Source organism: Canis lupus, chromosome 15 (assembly GCF_003254725.2).
Source record: "Canis lupus dingo isolate Sandy chromosome 15, ASM325472v2, whole genome shotgun sequence".
NCBI lineage: Eukaryota > Metazoa > Chordata > Mammalia > Carnivora > Canidae > Canis > Canis lupus.
The window spans coordinates 49,816,266-49,835,184 of NC_064257.1; the positions used below are offsets into that span (position 1 = coordinate 49,816,266).

At 42.7% G+C, this 18,919-nt stretch overlaps 1 protein-coding gene and 1 long non-coding RNA gene across 7 annotated transcripts in view; both read left to right on the forward strand.

The window, feature by feature from the left end:
* Positions 1-4,291, forward strand: part of LOC112654503 (splicing regulatory glutamine/lysine-rich protein 1-like) — a 60,169-nt gene extending 55,878 nt beyond the window's left edge. For all 6 annotated transcript variants that reach the window (XR_007402342.1, XR_007402341.1, XR_007402340.1 and 3 more), the window contains one exon: positions 3,930-4,291. Coding sequence is in view for 1 of the 6 variants with exons in the window: in XM_049094214.1 (XP_048950171.1) it covers positions 3,930-4,134 (205 nt within the window). In the remaining 5 variants the exon portion in view is untranslated. The remainder of the gene's footprint in view (positions 1-3,929) is intronic.
* A 1,402-nt stretch (positions 4,292-5,693) lies between these two features.
* On the forward strand, positions 5,694-18,663 carry LOC118350709 (uncharacterized). Its single transcript, XR_004804999.2, has 3 exons — positions 5,694-9,375; positions 13,419-13,532; positions 17,061-18,663. It is a non-coding gene; the product is annotated as an uncharacterized LOC118350709 (long non-coding RNA).
* Positions 18,664-18,919: the final 256 nt, after the last annotated feature.

Consider the following 18,919-nt stretch of genomic DNA (forward strand, 5'->3'; position numbering starts at 1 on the left):
AAGATAGGACTGATGCTCTTCATAGTAGATTCTGATGGTGGACGAATGCTGATAGCCATGTGTACACGGTGCTGTGGGATCCAGCTGCCTTGGTTTCAGGCGCAGACTTGACAGTGTCAGGAAATTTTGGAGACTCTGCACTTTTATCGCAGATTCAGGGTTCTTCTTTGGTACCACAATTCACACAGGTATTTCTAGCCTGTCTCAGTTAGAATTGTGGATAGTATCAGAAATGGAATTCGGCTTGTAGCAAGCCAGAGAGCTCACTTCTTCTTCTGAAATTAAATTAGGATTAGCTGTAGTACCTCCTATCTCTGAAAGCACTGCTGCATAATAAGGTGGAACTGAATGCTGTCCCCAGGAAATTTATGCCACATTTGCGGCAACATTTCTGATAAAAAAAAAATGGGATTGATGAGCACGGAGTTAATCATGTTGTAAATGTATATAATCTCATGAACCACTGTCCATTGGAGTAATAATTAACTGTGGGTGTGTGGGGAGCTAGCTACCCGGTAATGTTTTCTACTTTGGCTTTCCATCAGCAAGACCCTGGCAACCAGGTGCAATAGCTTCTGAGGAGAACCAGTTAAAAAGTTGGGTTTGCCTATATAAAGCCAACACCTTTCATTTGTCCAGATTTGGAATGGAGCTGTTTTTCTAGCTAAAGTTGTGACAATGACTCAAAGCGTATTTTTCATCTAGGCGCATTCTGAAAGGTCAGTTCTGGGCATCCATAAAGAAAAAGCTTACAAGTTAACAAAAAGGGACAAAATGATAGTTACTATAATACTACTGTCCCTGAGCAGCAGCATGTAAGCCTGCACAATTAGGGATTAATGGTACTTTCTCACACTATTGTGGTGAAAAGAAAGCTTGTTTTAGCTTCAGAGGATCCTGGTTTTACTACTAATTTGAATAAATTAAAAAATGTGCATTTGCTCTCCTTTTGGCTTTTTGAAATTTCAGTCCTGAGTATTTTGGAACCCATACACATTTGATTCCTCCAGTGACCACAAGCTCTGGTATTAACATGTATACATAGTTCCTTAAAAATCAGCTCAGAGTGCAAGGTAGCTTTTGTGTTGTGAGTGAATGACTCATGACTACAAGTTTAAATGGTAGCTATAGAGAAAAGTCATCTGAGGTTTTTTTAATGATGTCAGTTTTTCAGGTAAAGTGTCAGAGTAGATCTTCCATTTAATTTTTCTGGGATCCAATGAAAATTGATCCCCTCATTTTCATCCTCCCTCAAGTGAACAATTAGCCACTGCTCAAGGACTAATATGACAGTCTGAAAATTTAATTGAATAAAATCTGTTTCCCTCTCCTCAAATTTAAATTTCAATCCCGAATTTAAAAAAATTGACAATCAAAATTGCTTTAAAATATTACTCGCCAAAGTTAGAAAAAAGTCCAAGTGACTCTAAATTATTTATACCGTAAGTAAAACACATTTGGTAGTTTCACAATTTTGATGGAAGACATGTGTTGTTATAAGATGATTTCTACTAGCATGGTGAGTGTTCTCCAGGGGTGTGCGTGTGGGGTGATCTGTCTCTCATGGGTGAAAAGAAGATAAAGTCATTTCATGTCAAATGTGTGTTATAATTATGAGAATTCTCCCAAGCCCTAAAAACGTTAATTAATATCCAAATGTGGACAGTCTACTAAAACAATGCAAACTGGTCAGCCTTATGTGATTCATAAAAGGAAATGGAATGCACTCATTAATCCTAGGTGCCAAAGACCCCAGAATAGTTCTTGAGAGCTCTATTAAAACCTACTCTTTATTTAATTCCCCCATTTGAATCTTCTTTAATCTATGGAGCCCTTTAGATCGGGGTTGTATATCAAATATAGTAGCCACTAGCAACATTTGGCTATTTAAATTTAATCATACAAAATTAAAAATTCATTCCTCAGTTTGCACTAGTCTCATTTCAAGTGCTCAATATCTATGTGGGGCTGGCGGCTACCGTATTGGAAGCTCAGACACAGAACATTTTCATCATTGTAGAAAATTGTATCAGACAGTGAGGCTTTCAATAAAGGAAAAAGAAATATTTACTGATAAGTGACAATGTGATAGGCATCATATTTGATCTGTAATTTTTCTCCTTTCACAGTGAAGAAGCTTAACCTCAGAGAGCTTAAGTCACTTGCCCAAGTCACAAACGCATAGAGCAGTTAGGATGCTCACCAATTTATCTTGACTCTAAGCCCAGTGCATTTCCAATATATGGCCAAGTGTTTGCTCATCCATTCATCTACCTAGTACATACTTAATGATAGAATTACTGTATATTTTAATACTTATTACAGAACAACAGGTAAAAACTGATACTGAGCAAATTAGTCCCTCTACTAAGAACCTGTGCTCATGACTGGAGCTCTAAGATGAGAAGGAAGAATACAGTTCTTGACTTCACAGCACATATAGCCCAGCAGGGGAGTTAATCATTAAATATATAATCACAGAATTAATTATCAGCCACACTTGTGTTAAGTATCAAAGAGGAAGGCCCATCTGTTTTGGGAGAGGCTTCCAAATCCCGCTAAACATCAACAACAGCAACAATAATTAGCCATAAAGCTTTAGTTTCCAAAGCCTGTAAAGTTCAAATTAGTGAGATAAATCTGTGATACTGTTGGCCTCCTGATTGATGAGTCCAGTGTAATCTGTATGCCTGGTAAACAGAGAGATCTATTTCATTCAAGGTCATCCTGGGTTGGCATGACCAACTTCAATTTCATTCCATTCTCCTTGGGTAGAAGTATTTTTGAAACGAAGAGCTGAGATCGGCTAATTTGTCAACATTACAAAGCAGGAGCCTATCGTCGTAACTCTTTTCTCTCACTGAACCTTCTCAGCAGCAGCAGCTGACATATGAACCTCGCAGATGAAGATGCTACAGCCTGGCTGTTTCTCCACCACACTGCTGAGGGTCAGATAGTCGGGAAATGCTTCTTCATAGCCATTTCTTTATCATTTTTAACAGGGTCAAGCTCAAATACCCATAAAAGGAGATTGAGAGCCAATATGCTATACCATCAAATTTAAGAGGCTAGGGGAAAAAAATCAAAGCCATAAACTGTTATCATTTTCAGTATTTTATTCCTTTTAATGCTAGTCTATTAGTTTCAATAAAAGGAAAACAGAATATCCATTACACGGTAACTTGACATGCCTATTATGCCAATATGATTAGTTTTTGTGAAACACTCATGTAGTGGTTATAGTTTATAGAAAAATTGATTTTACAGAATCAGAGAAATTAGGATTGGAAACATTCTATTAGGTCACTAGATACATCCCCTTGGACTAGTGAAGAATTGATCCCTAGCTCACAGTGTATTATCTGATACATTTTTCTATCAGGTTTTGATAGGTTTATATATTTATTATAGGCTGGCAATATGAACCACTAAAAATTACACCAATCCATCTGAGAAATAAAATTCTAGAAAAATAAGCATTTGCTGAGCACTAATTTTACTTTGGTGGATACATTTTTAATATACTAGATTTTATAGCCTCTCATCTTATAAGAGGCAGGAGAGTAGCACCGGATCATGGGTTGGCATTACAATCAAATAGCGAATTTGCATATCTTAAGTTGCAGAAATTTCCCCAGACATAGTTTCCCATCAGATTTCTACAAAATGTGGTATGAATGTTTGATTCCCAAGAATGGCTTATTTTCCATACAAAAAATTGAGCCCTGTACCTCAAGCAAGTGCCTGCAATCAAACACTTGGCTAGGCTGACATTCCCTTCTTTGTGGGCAATATGTGCTAAGCCCTGGCTCTTGGAGAAACATTTGCTAGAGAGTAGCAAATGGAACTCTGTACCTGAGGGCCTTGGGGTGGGATGCAGCAAGCGAGCAAGCTGGTGTCCCACAAACCCCATGTGTTCTTTCTCACAGTGGCTCGGGGAGAGGAAAAGAAGAGAAGAAGAAGAAGAAGAAGGAGAAGGAGAAGGAGAAGGAGAAGGAGAAGGAGAAGGAGAAGGAGGAGAAGGAGAAGAAGAAGAAAGAAAGAAAGAAGAAAGAAAGAAGGAAGAAAGAAGAAAGAAGAAAGAAAAAAGAAGAAAGAAGAAAGAAAGCATCACCAGGCAAAGTGTACCTGTAATACGATTGGCCTGTAAACTCCTGGGGTCTCCCAGGTCAAAGGGGTAGGATTGCTCCTGTCTGTTCCAGTGCGACCCTTCAGTTATTCTCTTTCCCTTTAAGACCATCCTTGAAGTTCATTTTCACCTGATGCATTTATTAAATATGGAGAAAACACAGGATGTGATTTTTCTTTTCAGTCCTGCTAGGTTTTTCCTTTACCCCTAGCTCCTTTACAGAGTTAGCAAGTGGGGTGTTGGATGTGGGTGAAATTGGGGAGCAAGGGAGAAGGGGAATCGGGCTATGACATGTGGAAGAGAGCAGAGAGGAAGGCACAGAAACGTAACATTCAGCTAAATAATGTCTAGTTCCACTTGGTGTTCACGTTCTCATGTCCTGTTCAAAAGCCCAGATGAAATTCCTGTTTGTTCGGGATGCAGCTGATGAGTATTATGTCTGGAGAGCGTCCCAGAGAAGGTCTTATACATCTTTTATACACCTGCATGCTAAACGAGCAGAACACCCAGGTGCTGAGTAAGACATATGAATTGTGGTAAATTATGCAAACAAGTAATTTTGCATGTCCAGAAAGTAGTGCTATCAGTGGTATGGTTTTCCTAAACTCTCCATAATTTAGAAGAATGCAAACCAAATGGCAGTCAAACCTCGACAGGGCCTAATTGCTCAGCACTGTGTATCCACTTCGATAGGTGCCAGTCACCCAGAAGGCTGCTTGCCTGCTAGGGACACTTGTACAGCCTGAGTAGAAACCAGTAAAACCCTTCCAGGGGATTAATGAAGGCAGGGGGAACCTTAGCCATGATGACCCCCCCCACCCCAGATGGCAGCAGTAAAAACTGCTTTATCCAGGGGCCCCGTGGCTATGCCAAGGCAAAGATGATGCAACTAAAGAAAGAGAGACAGGGGGGCTGTGCTGTTGGGGTCGGAGACTTTCAGTAGTGATAGAGGATCTAGGCTTGCTACTCAGTGTGGCCTGGGGACCAGCAGAACCAGCGTGACTTGGGAACTTGTACCTACAGAGTCCTGGGCCCACCCCAGACCTACTGAATCAGAATCTGTATTTTCACAAAATGCCAGGTGGTTTGTAAGCACGTTCAAGTTTGAGAAACACCAAGCACTTGAGAAATACATGTCACCAGCTCCCCAGTGGATTTCTACAGTCACGGTCTGGACCAGCTAAGAAGGGGCACAGCTTTTCCAGCCTAGTAGGAAGTTGGTTTCATGTTCATTTCAGCAAAAGCCAATGAATGATTATGTTCCTTTCATGAATACACATTCCTCCTCCTCCTCCTCCTCCTCCTCCTCGTCGTCGTCATCCTCCTCCTCCTCCTTCTTCTTTTCTTCTTCTTCTTCTTCTTCTTCTTCTTCTTCTTCTTCTTCTTCTTCTTTCTTCTTCTTCTTTCTTCTCCTTCTTCCTCCTCCTCCTCCTCCTCCTCCTTCTTCTTCTTCTTCTTCTTCTTCTTCTTCTTCTTCTTCTTCTTCTTCTTCTTCTTCTTCCTCCTCCTCCTCCTCCTCCTCCTCCTCCTCCTTCTTCTTCTTCTTCTTCTATTTTTTTTTTTTTTTTTGCTAGCTCCCATTATTGTCTCTTGGGAAGCATTTCTTCCTAACTGCATGTGAATCTGGTAAGGCTGTACCAAGAAGTCTAGGCACCTGCCTGAGGCTGGCCAGAAATAGTTTTATTCTGGGACTGCTAAGTAGAGGGAGGGCTTTTATTCTGAGATCATAAGGTGCAAGGACAATATTGGCTTGGGACTGGCAGGGGTATCTTGCTACCACGTGTAGAGGGAATTTGCTTGAGAACGAAGCTGGGGGGTCAGACAGAGCAGAGCAGAAAGATGGGGGGGGAATCATTTGGACCCTCAGTCCAGTTGTATCCAAAGCCGCTCAACCCCTTGGAGTTCTGAGCTGTATGAGCCAACACATTCACAGTTTAGAGCAGTTGTAAGTTGGTTTTTGGCTGTTTGTAATTAAAAGGGTGGCCCTGACCAATACATTTCTGAAACTGGATTACGAGTTTTTCCAAAATGGAAACTACACCTGACTAAGGGAAGAAATTCATTGCCAAGTTCACAACTTATAAGCCGACAACTGTGAGTTTGTGTATATGTGTTTAAGTATAATCTGAGTATAATTAAATATGGAAGGTTTAAAACTTTTAGGCACTCATGTGTCCCAAATACTGGTTATCTGTATAATTGCAGCAGGCTGTATTTATTTTCTAGATTTAGAGGCAATGCCTATTGAAATTAATATTCAAATTTATGCCAACTAATATGCAAATAAGCATAGCTTTGGTGCTTTAAAAAACAAGAGGATAGGATTGCAGCACTGGTGTTTCAATGGTGCTGATGCTTTGATGAAAGAAGACAAAGACGGCCAGAATGCAGATGAGACATGTTCCCTTGGAATACCCAATGCAAATGGGAAATTCATGGTTCTGTTAAACTGTTTTAAAACAGAAAACGATCCCTCAATCTTATATAGCAGTTTAACCATTCATTAATTTACTTGGTGCAAATACCACAACTTTTCAGAAACGATGCCACTCATAAATATAATCTATGACCACAAGAGAAAATATGTACTTTTACTCCTGCCAAATGTCAAAATTTAAATCTCTAACTGATTGTTCCAATTGAAACAGTGTGGTCTGCCTCTCTTCTTTAACCTCTTCTATGCCTCTCTTCTTGGACATATATTTCACTAGTATGTATCTAGTACAATATTATTTATGGTGTGTGCATATGGATTTTAAAATGATCAGTTAGGATTAGGTTAAGCTATGAATGACAGAAATTTGGAAAGCAGTGGAAATTTCTTTCTTTCTTAAGCAGGAGAAGTCTGGAGGTGGACTGTCCAGAGCTGGTATGGTGTTTCCATGGTTATTGAGGACTAAAGATTTTTTCCAGCCTTTCAAAACACAGTGCCTAGGGTGTGACTCTAATCCTCTGGTTCCATAAGGCTGCTGGGTTTCTAGACATCATATCCAGTTTCCCAGCAGCAGGGTGGAGGAAAAGAGGAAGAAGGATGGGCCATCTCTCTTTTAAGGAAACTTCCGGGAAGTCCCGCAAAGTACATCTACTTATATATCATTGGTCAGAACTTAGTCTTATGCCACACGTAACTATGATGGAGGCTGGGAAATATGGCCTTTTAGGTGGGAGGCCAATTGTCCAGGTAAAAATCATTACTCTGATAATTTGAGAGAGAAACAAAAAAATACCCTAGGAGAAAACTGTCAAACTCTGCTCCAAATATTAAATGCATATTTGTTTATTGATTTATTGTTTGCTTCCTGCACAAGAAGTTAGCTCCATGGGCAGCCCGGGGGGCTCAGTGTTGGGCTCCCTGCATGGAGCCTGCTTCTCCCTCTGTTTTGTGTCTGTCTCTGCCTCTCTCTCTCTCTCTCATGAATAAATAAATAAAATCTTAAAAAAAAAAAAAAAAGAAAAAGCTAGCTCTAGGAGGGCAAGGGCTTTATTTTGTTCATGATTGTATTCTTAATGCTATTCTGTATATGTCTTTCTTGATTTTCTTTCATGAGTTTAGGAAGCTTGGCCAGCTAGAATGCTGTGTTGGGAAAAATGCAGAAAGTCCATCCAGATTTGGTGAGAAAGAGTGCTGTGGTCAACCACGAATGTCTGCGGTGCCCAGACCACGTGGCCCAGGCCTAGAGCATTCCCTCTAACCACTAGTTTTCAACTCAAATGTTGTGCAATGAGTGGCTACTGTGAAGCCAGTTTAAATCTATATGCCAGAAGGCCTTATTTAAATTTGTTGTTTAAAATGTTTTATTCTGAGTAGAGATTTGAGTATTTTCTGCAACTTTTTTTCCTTTCTCTTATGTGGCATTCTCTTGCGCAGTTGTAAATTTTGCAGGTTTCTAGAGAGTTGCTAAAGGAATTATATGCAAATTCCAGGTTACACTTAGTTGGCAAATTCTAACCAGAAAGTTGCTGGGAAAAGGGATTTTTGCTGTTCTTTAAAGAATAAAATGAAAAAAAAGGTCACGAATTTTTTTGCTGTCAGAGTAGGGGTGCAGTGCCGTGGCATGTTCATCCTCTGATTCCTTGGGAAGGCAGAAGGGCCCAGAGAGGTGATAAGGACTTTCCAAGTTCTACACAAATGCTAGAAAGAGAAGCTTAGGCCTTTTCTTTATTTAGCTCCAACAATCTAAGCATGAGGACAAGAGGACCAGAGTTAAATTCAGCTACAATTAAAAATAGCTAAGACTATTGAGTAATGTACTAAATTGCATCTAAAAAAGTTTGTCTTTAAAAAGCTGTCACCGCAGCAACCTTCTTTTTCTGCCCCACACAACACATTTCCTCATCAGTAATGGTGACAAGACAGTAACTTGATATGGCTGAGTTTCTTTCAGAAGGAGGGAATTATGCAATATTCCATAAGGAGAAATCATAATTTCAAGGATGTTGTTTAAAAAGCCCCCTTGATTACTCTTAATGCACTTCTCCTGGGGTACATGTCCCTCTTTTCCCCTACTTTCCCAACTGTGAGTCAAGAATTACTGCCTTATTATGTTTTTTTAAGATTTTATTTATTTATTTGAGAAAGAGAGAGAAAGCATGGGTGCAAAAGAGAGGGGTGGAGGGGAGAGGGAGATGGAGAAGCAGACTCCCCACTTTGCAGGGAGCCCATGTGCACAGGGCTCCATCCCCAGACCCTGGGATCATGACCTGAGCTGAAGGCAGGTGCTTAACCAACTGGGCCACCCAGGTGTCTGGAGAATTACTGCCTTATTGGAATGACCTGCTTGTTATTTAAGTTTTGTTTTGTTTAGCTATTTCCATGAGATTAGCCATTTGTAAATAACATCTGGAAATTCTACATCTTAGTTTGGGTTCCCCCAAAGCAGAGTTTAAGAATTTTGGGAGCACATATTTTATTAGGGAGATAGTCCCAGGGAGCAGGAAGAAAAAAGCTAATAGATGAGTTTGTTATTGAGGTTACACTATGGGCAATAAAGGCTTGGTTTAATCAGAACCTCTGGAAAAGTAAACATATGTTAGAACTGTCGCTGTGCAGGATGAATGAGTGTAGCACTTATCCACTAACTTCCGTTCCTATCGTTTGCAACTTACACTAGGGATATTAACACACTTCACCCTCCTACCACTCCCAGGCTGCACTTGGTGGACTGGCTACCCCATGACATCAGAAAACCCTATCTATCCACAGTGCCCAGCAGAAAGGCCCATGGGATGGATACTGACAGAGCAAGGTGAGTCTGAGACTACTCAGGAGTGTCCACTGTGTGTGCAGCTAAAGTCAAAGGTAGAATGAGGGGGACTGATGTTAGGGGGAGGGGTGTGTGTGGCAGGCTTGTGATCTGAAGTGAGTTAATGCTTAACAGCTTGGTATTTAGACCCCATGGTTATAATCAAGGCATTTGGTTGTGGATTTTTTTTTTTAAGATTTATTTGTTTATTTGAGAGAGAAAGATCACACAGTGGGGTGGGGAAGAGGGAGAGGGTGAGAGAGGATCTCAAGGCTCCCTGCTGACTGTGGAGCCGGACATGGGGCTTGATCCCAAGACCCTGAGATCATGACCTAAACAGAAATCAAGAGCTGGATGCTCAATGACTGAGTCACCCAGGCACCCCTGTTTGTGGACTTTAATTGAAGATAACATTTAAAATCAGTAATAATCCAAAGTTATAAAGTGAAGACTAATATCACGGTTGCCATATTAACCATATACGTGTATAATTTAAACCCTTGGATTTTTTTCTCTCTCTCTCTTCTTGCTGTTTAACTTTCAAATTTCTCTTCTGTATGCTATGATCTCTACTGAAGGGTAGGGTTGAGAAAGCAAGGTGGTAGAAATAGAATCTGTCAAATATTGCCACTTGTTAGGAACTCTTCAAAAAGTCCTTATGGAATAAGAGGCTGAGATTATTGGCTAAAATGGGATTTGGGGATTACATGTGATTTTAATTTCTCTACACTATCCAATTTCTATAATTAATTGGGACATGACTCACAATCCTGAGTAGCATGCCTAGAACACAGAAGAGAAAGATGTATCTTCTGCTTCTTACTTTTGGGGCTGCATTTCCCGTGTGTAACGGGCACGGTGGGTGAAGGATACAGAGATGGTATGGCGTGGTGAAAACTGCAAAGGGTTTGTGAGTAAGTCTGCCCCCTTGCTGAGCCTCAGTTTCCACGACTCTACAACCAAGCTGATAAGCTTCCTTGCAGAGCTATTGCAAGGATTAAGCATTATTATGCAATATGTTTGACATATCAAAACTGCATTGTAAAGTCAATTAATAAACAAATGAAAAACCTTGGTTCATTTGATATCCCATTTAGACTTAGTTTCTGGGTAAAGCTTACATTTACTGAAACAAACTGCTTTGACTCTTTTAGACTGAATCTTTTAAGATAAAATCAGAAAATCCCTTAGGTTGATACTGAGCTGAAAATATAGGTGCCAAGAGGCAAGCATATTCCCCATTTTATCCACCCCAAGAAAAAAGAATAGTCTCCCAGTGACCAGAATAACTGCTCCCAGACTGCAGTAAGTGGTCCCAGAGCACTCCCCACTCCTTTGGCTACTGCTCACATTATGGGCAGAAGTTAAGTGGCAGGTCTCAAGCGATATGGACAGGACAACCCTTGGTGGTCCCTCATTATCCCCAGCCATTGGATCCATCACGTAGAAGGATTTTGATTTGGTCTGCAGCCCATGGTAGATTTCTCCCAACAGCAACTGGTTTTCAAATCTGGGGTACCTGAAGACTTTCCAAGAGGTACACACCCATGCATAGATTTAAAGGAACTCATTTCCCATTCTCAACTTTCATATGTATCCTTTCTAAAATTGAGTAGAGGTGGTCTGAAAACAAGACTGTTTCTCTCTTCCTCATTCCCTTTCATAGTCTTCCTTCTCCTACTTTAGAGAAGCCTTTATTTCCTACCCATCCCAAATAATGGGATGGTTCATTGCTCAGGATGTAAAAACTTCCGTGGTGCCAAGTAAAGGGACAGTTAGAAATAAAGTCCTTTTCTAAAGGACCTTGTCTTTTCCATACTCCAGATATTGCCAAAGAAACGTTCTCTGCTGAGGGAGATCCCTGTGACCTTTGATAAGGCATGATAAAGGCAGAGTCTTATTTCATGATAAAACTGGGAATATTGTCTATCTGTAGGTGGATTATTGTCATAGAGACTTGTCTCAGCATGTTTATTTTGAATTAATAAATGAAGTCAGATATGTTCGGGCAGAAAGTAAGCCTGCTTTGGCTGACTAGTTTGATACCAAGGACTATTTATATGGCAGACATTTTCCATTAATAAGTGAGTTAAGTGTATAGCTCCAAAGTTGTTTTATTTTAAAATAGATTTAAAATGTGTGATAATATTAAAGCAGTTAATAAAACATATTATATTGAAAAAGATCTAGTGAAAGAAGCAGTAATTCCTGACGTTTTATGTATGTATCAGGTTAAACAAAGTGCCCTTAAGTGAAAGAGTAAAATGCACAAATGACAGTCACTTGCTTAATCTTTGTAGAGACTTTTTGATATACTTCTCAACATTTCAGAAAGTGGGTGGCTGACTGGGTAACACATCCTTTTGCAAGTTGGGTGGTTCAACTGTCTGCTTTCAGTAAAATTGAAGGAAGACCTAACTGAACTGTCAGCTCTCAGACATTAAAAATAATTTGTGGTGATAGTAAACTTTGTTATTTTTGATATAAGAATCAGAAAGATCTCAAATAAATGAGAGCAGTACTTCTAAAGCATATCTATTTGTCTTCCCTGCATGCCTATCTATGTATTTATGTGAGCAAGGTATCTCAGCAATTACACTGAAAACAAGGGTAAGTAGAAATAGAATTGCTGCTGTAGCGTCTTACTCTAGCAAAAAGTAATGTTCATTCATGGAGCATCAGCTAATTGAGAGAAGCAGCTTCATTTATCTCACTGAAAGACACATTTTTAATAAAATTTGATTTTTTTTGCTTGATGATTCTTTGTCAAGATTTGCAATATGTTGATATTTTGTGACTAAAGAGGTTTATATCAGTATAAAATTCTGTGGGCAAAATAGAATGAAAATATGAGTTCAAAGAGGAAAAAGGAATCATGTAAAATATGCATCTGTAAATATGATGAATAGTTTAAATGTTAACTTAAAAATGTGTTGAGGGGGCGCATTAGTTTTCAAATTTTATTACAGGATATTCAAGTGAAAAAAACACACCATTGCAATAGGGGAGCTGCCTATAGTCCTTGGGAATAAAATATGTTCCTTGTTGGTGTGGGGATGAGGGAGAGAGGTGAGAGGTGCACAGTGCCTCTCGAAGAGTCTGTCTGGTGACTGGTGTCATGAGATTTTGATTTGTAGTGTAGGCTTCCTTGGAATTTGAAATTCTGGATTAATATTAGAACCAGCCTTGTGCTTTAACCTGAAATAGGCCTTCTCTGCCATTTTAGGTCCTCTCTGGTTCAGGTCTATACTTTCTTAAAGACATCTCCCTCTCTGAAGTCATCCCTGACATATATTTCTGTTGTGTGGGTTCCCATAGGTATCACTTTAATCAAGATTCTGTGAAAACATTTATTTTGTTCATTCATTCATTCATTCATTCATTCATTCAAGAATCATGTGTGCCAGGTACTGCATAGGGAGCTGAATATGCCATTCTGAGCAAAAGAAGCATGGGCCCCATCCTCATGGAGCTGATATTTCAGTGGAAATAGAGGAATAATAAAAGTAAATAATTATACAAATAGATGATTAAAGATCATAACAAGTACTACGAATGCAAAGAACATGGTGATTAATGACAGGAAGAACAGGGAGTGCTTGGTTCTAATTGAATAAACAGGACAAATTCTTTGAGGAGGTAACAGTTACACTGAAATCAGAAGTAGGAGAGCAACCTGCCATGCTAAAAATGGTGAAATGGTGTTCCAGTTAGTGAGAATAATGGGTGGGGGTGAGGTGGGAGACCAACTAGTGATGCGCAAGGACAGAAAAAAGCAGGGCCCCCCAAATATTCATAAGCTCAGATTTTATTCTCCGTGCGGTGGAAATCCATCGAAAGACTTCTAGCAAGTTTTATTTGTTTTTAAAATATAATTTGGGCTGATGCCTGAAGTCTTGACTGGAGTAGGCAAGACAGAAACAGGGAAATCATTTAAGAGGTGTATCAGCCAGATTAGGCAAGGCTATGCAGTAATAACCCCTAAATCTTTGGGGCTTATATCAACAAAATTGTATTTTTTCACTCATGCTACACATCTATTACAGGTTGCCAGGAGCCCTACTCCCTATCCACTCACTCCAGGATCTGGCCAGATGGAGCAGCCCCACCATCTTGAAAATTGCTGGTCACACAGCAGAAAAAGGAACACAGTAAACCAGGTCCTGGTTCTTAAAACATCTGCCTAGACAAGTCACCTGCCCCTTCTACCTGTATTTTATTGTCCTTATCAAATTATATGATCACCCCGGATTTCAACATAGATGGAATGTACCCCCTGCAGGAGGGGCACTGTGGGAAAAGAAAATGAATATCTGGTGGACGGTTTCACGAGGTACTGCTGGAGGCTATTATTGTAGTCCAAACAAGACGAGATGGGACGTTTGATCGAAGTGATGCTAGTCAAGACGGAGACGAATGGGCAGATTTGAGGTTATTTTTGGAGTTCTTTTCTGATATGGTAATAGCTTGACTCCGATGGAGGTTTGTTGTTGTTGTTGTTGTTTTGTTGTTGTTGTTTGGTCACTCTCATTGGACTGTGAACCTCATGAGGCAAGCCATGATATTCATCTCCATTTATCCAAGGCCAAGCATAGAAATGTTTACTAAATGAAGGAATAGGATTTACAGATCAAAAACCTGCCTCCTGGATATACTATGGCTTGGAATTTCCCACAGTTGGGGTGAATCTGTTCTGTAGAGGGAGAAGATTTAAAAAAAAAAATGTTTTACACATAAGAGAAAGCCTCACTCATTGGATTTTCTGCAGGATTGTGAGGGACATCGATTTAGGAAATGGTCCGGGCCACAGCACTGCTCCTTCCTGGGGGGAGAGCCTGACTTGGCCCGTCCTGTTCCATTCCCTCCTGGGACTGACATTTTTTTCCATTTCTTCCATCTCTGTCAGCTTCCGATGGCTTTGCACCCCTGGAGGGGACGGGGGAGTGGCCATCTGCGGCGATGCCTTTGGAGAAAACAGAGTTTAGATACAGCCCATAAATCCAGCCCAAGGAATGACTCCCTTTAACAAAGACAATGGCTGGTGGAGCGGGGAAAAAAACCCGCTGAAAAGAAATCTTGAAAAAATGCGGCAAGGAGGTCTGCCCTCCAGGTTGCTGCCCCCCCTGCAGCCCCCCCCCCCCCCCCGCAGGCCGCTGGCTGCACAAGTGACCTGCTGGGTCTCCAAAAGCAGGGCCTTCCGGGCGCCAGCTTCTCTGGGATGAGGCGGATCCCAAGCCCCCTGAACCCCCCAAATCCCCCCCATCCCCCTGACCGCCCCCCCCAGCCTGCTGCGCCTTCGGGAGGCGGCGCCGGGCTCCCCAGCCTCCTCCCCTGGCTGTGGTCCTGGGGGGCAGCCTGTGCTGCGCTAGCACATTCCTTCCCCTCTCGGTGTGGTGGCCTCTGTCACCCCGCGGGGACCAGCTCCTTCTCTAACACCTGCTCCGGAGACCGCCCCCCCCCCCCCGGGTTCATGTCTGGTCCTTGCCGCATCCTGGTCCTCTTGGTTCAACATCAGGGATGGGGGTGACGGGGGGGGGTGGGGGGTGGGGGGGGTGGGCGAGGGATGGTGTTGGCCAAGGTCACTGCGTCTCTGCCCCCAGGGCAGGAAAGGGTGTGTGGCTTGCGCCCTGGGGGTGGGGGGCCGCAGAGGAGCCCCATCCCTGTCGGGGAGACCACAGGCCGGGAATGTGCTCCTGGCGCAGATGTGGGCTCAGCTCCAGGTGCAGGCCTGGCCCGAGGCATCACTCCCGGGGCTTCCAGGAGCCGGCTCCTTTTGGGGGGGGGAGGGGGGGAGGTGGTCCCGGGGTCTGTCTGGGTTGATTTCAGATCCAGCCGCTCCGAGGAAGAACTCTCGCATCCCCGGAGGCTAACATGCCACCGCCCGTGGTTTATTCCTCAGAGCTACGGGTCCCACCCCGGCGTCCACCCCACCGAGCCTCCTGTTGAGCATGCATCCCCCCCAGAGCATGCATCCCCTCAAGCCGCCCGTGCCTTCCAGGAAGGGAGGCGGTTCTCGGTTAGCCGTGCCTCAGGCCCAGGGCAGGGACAGGCCGGATCAAAAGGAGAACCGGGTCCGGAGGCAGGAGGGTCCTGAAACAAGGAGGAGAGAAGAGGAAGGGAAGGGGAGGTAGAGGCTGTCACCAAGTCTTGGGCGACGGTGACAGTGGAGGATCACCCAGGCCCCACCGTCCCGGTTTGCTGCCCCGGGCCAGGTCCCTGAGGAGCTGAAAGGAATCACCCCCCGGAGGGAGCCCCGAAAGTGTTTCTTAACAAACAGCCAGCTTTGGATATCCACTTTGCCGATGCGGATATTCAAAATGCCGATTTCTTTCTCTTTTTTTCCCTCCACTGTGCGTATCTCTCCAAGCCCGGACCCGCCCGAGTCATTCTAGTGCAGGGCGGGGTCGTGGATCTGTAGCAGAGGGGCTGCTGCGGGGGGGCGGGGGGGAAGGGCAGGAAGACTGTGTCTACCTGGGAAGCCAGGGCTCGGGGAACACACGCAGGTGCAGCAGCTGCAGGGGCCCCAAGCTTCTGGGCCTGGCCGGTGACTCTCCTGCTCAGCAGGCCTTCCCGCAAATGCACATTCAGGTCCCCATCTGCCAGCAGTCATAAGATTCAGAGAGCCACGGCCTCGACAGCCCAGCCTGCTTCACCCTCCGTCCGTTCTCTGAATGGGCAAATGTCACACAGCAGCCCTCCGGCCCAGGAACCATTGCCTGATTCTCCCTGGGCACCTGTGTCCTAGAGGCAGAGGGCGCTGGTGTTGGCCTGAGTCATGTTCTGGGGCATGGACGGTGTCAAGGAGGCCAGGGCAGGGCATGGACGGTGTCAAGGGGGGCATGGACAGGCAGGGCATGGACGGTGTCAAGGAGGCCAGGGCCCTGCCACCCCTCTGGCTTGCTGAGAGGCCCTGAGCCGTTGGTACATGACCCCTTGGATCTTCTGGGTGGCGTTATAACCCCTGAGAAATCCCCATCGCTTTGTGGGGAGGTAACCTTAATGCAATGCTTTTCTGCATTCATGTGAGTTTAAAGTCAGCATTCTGTTGAGGAACAAACAAAAACCAAGCAAAACTTGTTTCCAGAATATTCTCCTGTCTCCTACCATCAGTATAACACCTTAATGATTTGCAATACATAAACAAGGAGTGGGATTCAATGGACATGCCAACCAGCACCCCTCTCATCATCAGAGCAAGGGGAGCAGCAGATACTTTATGCTGTGGTAACTGGCTAGCTATACAGTCCCACAAGCCATAAATGCAAAATCCGCTTCTTCCTCCTCTCCCCACCACAGTGCCCCCTGCATATTAAGTACTGAATTAATGAGTTCATCATTGGGGTCAACTCTGAACTGGGCTGACTTCTCAGCAACCAGTCTCAGGAAAAGCAGGAGGGAGTTGTCTACTCACTGACCTCAGAAGAACGTTTGATAAAAATGTTGATTCCTTTGGTTACTTATGAGTTATAACATGCATATAAATGAGCAGGTTTTATTAGTTGGTGTAGATATCAAATTCTATCTGTAGAAAACAGGCATTTTACTCTAAAAGAGGCTAAACTGGGTTAAAAATGAGCTTCACAATCCTATTAGAACTTGTGTTCATATCTGTCCCCCCAAAAGGGCACTGCCTTCCTTTGAATTGTAGGATCTAGAATTGTAGAGCTCATCAAACTGCCTTCTTTCAGAGATGAAGAGATGGAGGCTCAGAGTGCTAAAGTAGCCTGTGAGTGGCTCTCCAGCTCGGGCCGGCGGAGGGAGAACCGGTGTACAAGACTTATGCTCTTCCAGCCAGCGTTCTGTCTCTGCCATGATTCACAGGATCAGAGTTTCTACGAGCCTCCCAGGCTGGGGAATGTGACTTTTTGTTGTCCTCTTTAAAGCATGCTGTAATAAACAATCTACGGTGATTACTCTTCCCTATAATTCCACATGGGGATTATAAGCCATCCTGTTATTCTGTAGCTGTATCATGCTGGTTTATTATTATATTGAAATGTTTCCTTTAAATACATTAGAGTCATACAGTATTTATTTTAAATAAGGGGGAACTAGCCTCTAGGAGATGTAGTAGTTCCTAAATTAGAAGCTCAGACATTTTAAATTAGAACAAAAGGCCCTAGGTAAAACTCTGAAGTAGGCCAGCAAGCTTGGTGAGCGCATGAGGGAATTTATTGCAAGGTGTCAATAGATTCACGTGTATGCTAAGAACTGATTATAGACTAAACAAATAATATTTCTCACCCATACATCTCCTATGGGTCCACAAGCTTGTATTTGAAACCTTTGGGGCTGCATATGTTTTGGAAGTTAGATATTTCAGGTTTCAGAAGTCAGGTAACAGGATGTATAAACCATATATTAATAGCATTCCCAGGAGTCTGGAACAGCACCCTATAATCAAGCACCTTAATAATTTTGCAGTTAAATATGGGAATGTTCACTACTAATGGAATAAAAAAAAAGACTATTAATAGCCTTATGTTAGTTCAGGTCAGGTTTTGCCCCCAAAATCAGTTTGTCATGAACGTATCAAAAAAGCTTCTATTATAAGGGGTAGTGGAAAAGGAGGCGGTAGGGGGATGGGGTGACTGGGTGATGGGCACTGAGGAGGGCATCTGACGGGATGACCACTGGGTGTTATACTATATGTTGGCAAATTGAACTTCAATTAAAAAAATATATAAAAAAACAAACAAACAAACAAAAACCCTCTATTTTTTAGTGCTTTATAAAGTCCAGGATTATGGATGAAGGATTGTAGATCTAAATTTAAATTTATGAACATACTAATCAATAAGAGATAAACTTATTAAATGAGTTTCAATATTTAATGTACCTTTTTGTCACTATGTATTTTCTCAATCAGTGGCTAGATACAAAGACAACAACATATATCACACCAGAATTCACAAAATTTTAAGGACTCTTGAGTGTCCTTGGTGGAACCCTAATCCTAATCGCAGCATGGCCCCGGATACCTGCTTCATGGGACCGTCTCCTTCCCTAGTGCACAGTTGGAGGGGTGGAAGGGCCAGTGAGGACCTAAGGCTGGAGCCTCATTAGGAAAATCTCTATCCTGTAGGGCAGGGATTCCCAATCTTATTAAATAGGAGGGACTCCTTTTAATTGTACGTGCTCTGGAGCTAGATTTCTGTGTCAAGACTCTTGCTCTGCTGGGACATCTGGGTGGCTCAGTGGTTGAGCATCTGCCTTCGGTTGTTATCCCGGGGTCTAGGGATGGAGCCCCGAATTGGGCTCCCCTGGGGAGCCAGCTTCTCCCTCTGCCTAGGTCTCTGCCTCTCTCTGTGTGTCTCTCATAAATAAATAAAATCTTAAAAAAAAAAAAAAGATTCTTGCTCTGCTACTTATCTATTGTGTGAACTCAGACAAATCATTTTACGTCTTTGCACTTCAGCATTCTCCTCAGTTATAAAGGAGGAAGGAAGAGTTCCTATTTTGTAAGAATATCATAGGGACTCATTTTAAGTAAAGCTCTTAGAGGAGTACCAGACACATAGTAATCTCTCAATAAGTCTTGACTATT